Below are 4818 nucleotides of genomic sequence, written 5' to 3' on the forward strand. Positions count from 1 at the left end.
ATTTTCCACCCCTATACATTTTAAAATACTTTGTAAAATGATATTTTCCGCAATCAATTTTTTAAATTGTCATTTTAATCCTTTCAACTTTATATTTTGTAAAATGTTACTTTCATCCCCTCTATTTTCTAAATTTTTATGTTTATCCTATCTAATTAATTCAAATGGCGGCAAAGACAGACCACACACCAAAAAGATGAAAATGCCCTCACATGGAGGGCGCGTGATGAGTCTAACAGCTCTAAATAGACAGAATCAGCTCTAAATAACAGATGGAATGGACTAAACCACAATTATTTATTTCTTTCTTTATTTATTTTTATTTTGGACATTCAAGTTAACCTTTTGGATTTTATCCTTAATTTTTTTTGAAATACGACAAGAACCAATTTTGCAGATTTGTCTAAATAGTTTGTTGCAAGTTGAAGATTTGATAATTAGATTCTATCATGACAAGTCTACCAGATAACAAAACATCTATAAATACGGCACATCGTTTTCCTTCTAAGAGTCATCTTATTCAATACCAAAATCTCTTCACACATCGTAGGTTCAACTTCCATGGAATCCTTGTTGTCGAGTTACGATACTCTCAAGGATTTTCGTCAAATCTCTCCCGAAGTTCAAACTGCTCTAAAACAGGTTTGTAAACTGTATATCCTGTGGAATCTGGATCATCTGGCTTAGTATATAAATCATAAATGTGGTTTTGGATAAAAATTGATCCGTGAAATTTTTATATGATTCTTTTGGTTTAACAATTTCTTCATTCAGATTGCGTTGAGTAATTGAGTCTTTCTGGTTTAGACTACTTGGTTTGCAAAGTGCATGTGGATTGTGGAAGTGTTGGGTTAATCTTGTGGAAGTGCATGTGGTCTTTGGCATTACGTTGTTTTCTAAAGTTTCAATGTTGTTCGTTTTGTGGTGCTACAAACTAATGATGATAAAAACAATCAAATAAAATCTTTGCTTATACGTACAGGGATTTTATACAAGTCATGCATATATGTATATATGATAATTAACATATAATTCCTATATATAATGTGATTGCAGGGATATGCGAAAGTATGTTGCTTCTTAATAGCAAATGCACTCGGGTTTTATCTCCATATCCTATTGGACAATGGATGTTTTTTCACCACCTTGGCAAGGTTGATCACCACTCCTATATGGGAAGAGGTAGTTGTCTAGTTATCTTCTACCTTATATACCCAATGATTTCTTGAAATCTTATTAATCTTAATTATTCCTTATATATTCTTCATGGGATTCTTATTCCTGCAGCAGAAAAGGTTAATGACATATTACCTGTTTAAAATTCTCGACGGAGCCTCCATTGTTTCTGTAGTCAAATTATGCATAGATTTTGACAAGGGGTTTGTTCTTTTCCTTTTATTAATTATTATTATATATATATATATATATATATATATATATATATATATATATATATATATATATATATATATATATATATATATATATATTATATATTACTCAACTAATTACCCAGTTAATGTTTCTTGATGTATATTTCTATTGGTTTTGCAGCATGTGGGTGAGCTTGCTTGTTTCTTAGGCGCTGCCATGGTAGCAAGGCGTAGAGAGTTTCTTTATCTTGGAGCTCTTCTTTCCTCTGGTGTTTGAATCTTCTTCTGGTCACATTTTGCTTCAAAAATCTTTGGTGGTGCCACTGATTATTTCCAATCTGAGGCAAATAGTTAACTCATGATTCATTCTTTTTTGCATTTTCTCTCCATTTTTTTCAACCATTTGTGTTAATTGTGTTTAATAATTCACATTTGCAGCTTTATTTTGTGTTAATGGTTGTTGTTGGTTGCATGGTTGTTGCAACTCAGGTGCTCATCCCAAATACTTGGAGTATGTGAAGCATCCCCTCAAACTTTTTTCTGGCTTAATTAATTGCTGTTTTTCTTCCCTCACATTTATATATACTGATTTTATTGCTGTTTTTATCAGTATTTGATGCAGTTGAACAATTCTGATGAAAGGGAACCTAGGAAGAAGAGGAGGAGGAGGGGGATTGTGGACAAAAACCGCATTTAACTACAAATAAAAGCTCGGTGTAATTTATACTTTGGGAAAATGACTTACGAGTCCAACGAAGTTTCCAAAACGTTCAAAAAATCTCAATCATGTTTTGTCTGTTAAAAAAAACCCAACAAACTTAACATTTTGTCTAAAAAGTCTAACTAAGTTACACTTTCCTGAAAATCAAATAAAAGAAACAAATGACGTGACTTATTACCAACAAAGTTTCTAAAACGTTTAAAAATCTCCGATCATATTTTGATTGTTCAAAAAAAAAAAACCAACGAACTTAAACAAAACAAAATTGAGATTTTTTGAACGGTTTGGAACTTTATTGGATTTTTTAGACAAAATGTTAAGTTCGTTAGGTTTTTTTGAACGGACAAAACATGATTGGAGTTTTTTTAATGGTTTAGAAACCTCATTGGGCTTTTAAGTCATTTTCCCTTTATACTATCGTGTGGTACATGTTTTTTTTAACATCAAACGTGCGTGTGTTCTATGTCACTTAGAGACTTAATATGATATCGGGTTTTACAGTGAGTTTTTTTCATAAAAGCTTTTTGGCCTCTTGATCATCTGGTGTGAAGAAAATGGCTTTTTATATGGGATATCATAACCTAAAATGAGAGTGTTTTTGTCATCGAACGAGTATTTTTCACAAAATAATTTCATTTCTCAAAAAGGGTTCTATGTAACCATTTTTGAGATGGCGTTTGGTTTGTCAATTTTTTGTATATGGTCAAAACTATATAAACAATGAACATCATGTACATGAACTTCTATGCTTCTCCAGCTAAGCGTCGTCCTTCCCTTTTTCACAAGGGCCTATATATGTCCAGTGTTGGATGAAGAACATTGTAGTGGGGTGCATGAACCATTTAAAAGTGGGTTCCACTTTCAATTATATGAAATAAGATTTTTTTGGTCAAAAAAATATATTAGACCATCCGATTGGATGGAGACAAGATTCTATAATAAAAAGGGTTTACATCTTAATAAGATATTAAAATATTTTGTATACAAGAATAACATGATTGAGTATGTAAATTAATTTGATAAAGAAGAAAATCGTTTAAATAGGAGCTACATTGATCCCTGCAAAAATCAATCTTAAAAGATTTCAAATGGTTGTCGTTAAAAAAAAAAAATTTAAATGACTATAAGCATCGATTCTCATCCATTAGTTATCTTAATTGTGCTTGTCTTTGTTTCATAGAATACAAATCATCTACCATTTTATAAGTGAAAAACAAAAAAAGTTACTAGCTATACTGATTAATCCACAGTTAAGATAGCTAATTTTGAACATGAATAAAATAAATGAATCTGATCAGCAATTAAAATAAATGGGTACGAATGCTGTGGGATTTTAGATAATAATTGTGAGACTTAATATTAGTTAATTGACATAGCATTTACTTCTTATATAATGATTCAGTTAAAAAAAATGGGAGGGATTGAGCACCAGGGGAGGATCTAGTATGTAACAAGAGCTACCTCTCAAAATTTTCCATCAAATATAAATTTAGTAAAAGTTCGTCGGTATCTGTTATAAATCCGTCGGAAACCTGTCAAAAATAAGTTAGTAATCCATCACAAAGTCTGAGAAGTGTGAATTTAGAGTAAATCCATTGGTTTAGTGATGATTTTGTGGCTGAAAATGCATCAAAAATGAGTTTCGTTCTAACAGTACAACCACTAAAAAATTTGTACAACTCATGTGTTTTCTTTCTAGGTATGCCACTCTTGAGCACTACTTATAGGTAGCTTTGAATTACTTTTGGGCTTAATATTCATCTACATTATGATTAAAGTTTTAGAAGAGATTAGGGAGAGAAGGAGGGAGGGAGGGGTGGGGGGAGCATCCGACAACCCCACTTTTTCGCTCTATCCATGTAAACCACACTTAAGCTTTTTAGCACCCACCTTATGGGTTGTTTGATATGCTTCTTGTTAGGTTTGGTAAAAAGGTGAATCTAACTCGATTATTACACTTAGAAACTTTTTGGCAATTCTATATGCCTCTTACTCAGTTATATTTAGAGATGTGTGTAACTCACTCCATCTCTATTTCTTGTTAACCCTTAACAGTTTGCCATCATGTGGTGAAACATTTTGTATTAGTTCATGACATCTAAGTAAATTTTCAAGCATATGCATACTTCCAAAAACAAAAGGGTGAGTTTTGTTCTTATAGGTGATATAACCCTATCACTAACAGAAAAACGGATTTCAAAGCTACTATAGAAGCTTGGATGGTAAGTACATCACAAGCCATAATGACTAGAATCTGAAATTAGGAATCATTTTCTTTCCATGAAGCCAAAATATCAAAAATCGCAAACTCTTGTATACTTGTATGTGCCAAAAAATTGCATCCAATGTACCTTCCGAGCTCACTACTAGGGGTGCTAGACCGACGTCGTTTGGCATTTTCATTTCTTCAAGTATTATAGAGTTGAATGGTTGAAAACCCAAAATTTTACATGAAGTCATAAATGATTGTTGAACCATATTTTGTTAAATACACTTGAAACAAACTCCGGATAATATCATTTTTCTACCCATTTCAAGGTAACCTACATATGATGGGAGATTGAAAAGGGTATATATTAGACATAGGTGTCTACTTGATAGTCTACATGAATTTGTTTCTTATTAATCTTAAATTTACTTTATAAAAACAATATTCATTCTTAACTTACAACAAAAAAAGCATAGATACAACAGATCAAAAGCCAAAATCAAAACCCTCATCAT

The 4818-nt window shown here is 31.7% G+C and overlaps 1 protein-coding gene across 2 annotated transcripts; it reads left to right on the top strand.

Moving 5' to 3' along the window:
- Window positions 1-497: 497 nt before the first annotated feature.
- On the top strand, window positions 498-2894 carry LOC145002107 (bax inhibitor 1-like). Of its 2 annotated transcripts, none has more exons than XM_078961402.1 (6): window positions 498-642; window positions 1057-1182; window positions 1288-1379; window positions 1555-1716; window positions 1812-1884; window positions 1984-2894. In XM_078961402.1, exons 1-4 carry the CDS (start codon window positions 562-564, stop codon window positions 1580-1582), a joined length of 327 nt encoding a protein of 108 aa, XP_078817528.1. In that variant the 5' UTR covers window positions 498-561; the 3' UTR covers window positions 1583-1716; window positions 1812-1884; window positions 1984-2894. The 2 variants fall into 2 exon arrangements, with proteins under 2 accessions (XP_078817528.1, XP_078817529.1); XM_078961403.1 differs by having other exon boundaries at window positions 1291-1379.
- The last annotated feature ends 1924 nt before the right edge of the window (window positions 2895-4818 follow it).

The sequence above is a fragment of the Lactuca saligna genome, chromosome 6 (genome assembly GCF_052625555.1).
Source record: "Lactuca saligna cultivar CGN05327 chromosome 6, ASM5262555v1, whole genome shotgun sequence".
NCBI lineage: Eukaryota > Viridiplantae > Streptophyta > Magnoliopsida > Asterales > Asteraceae > Lactuca > Lactuca saligna.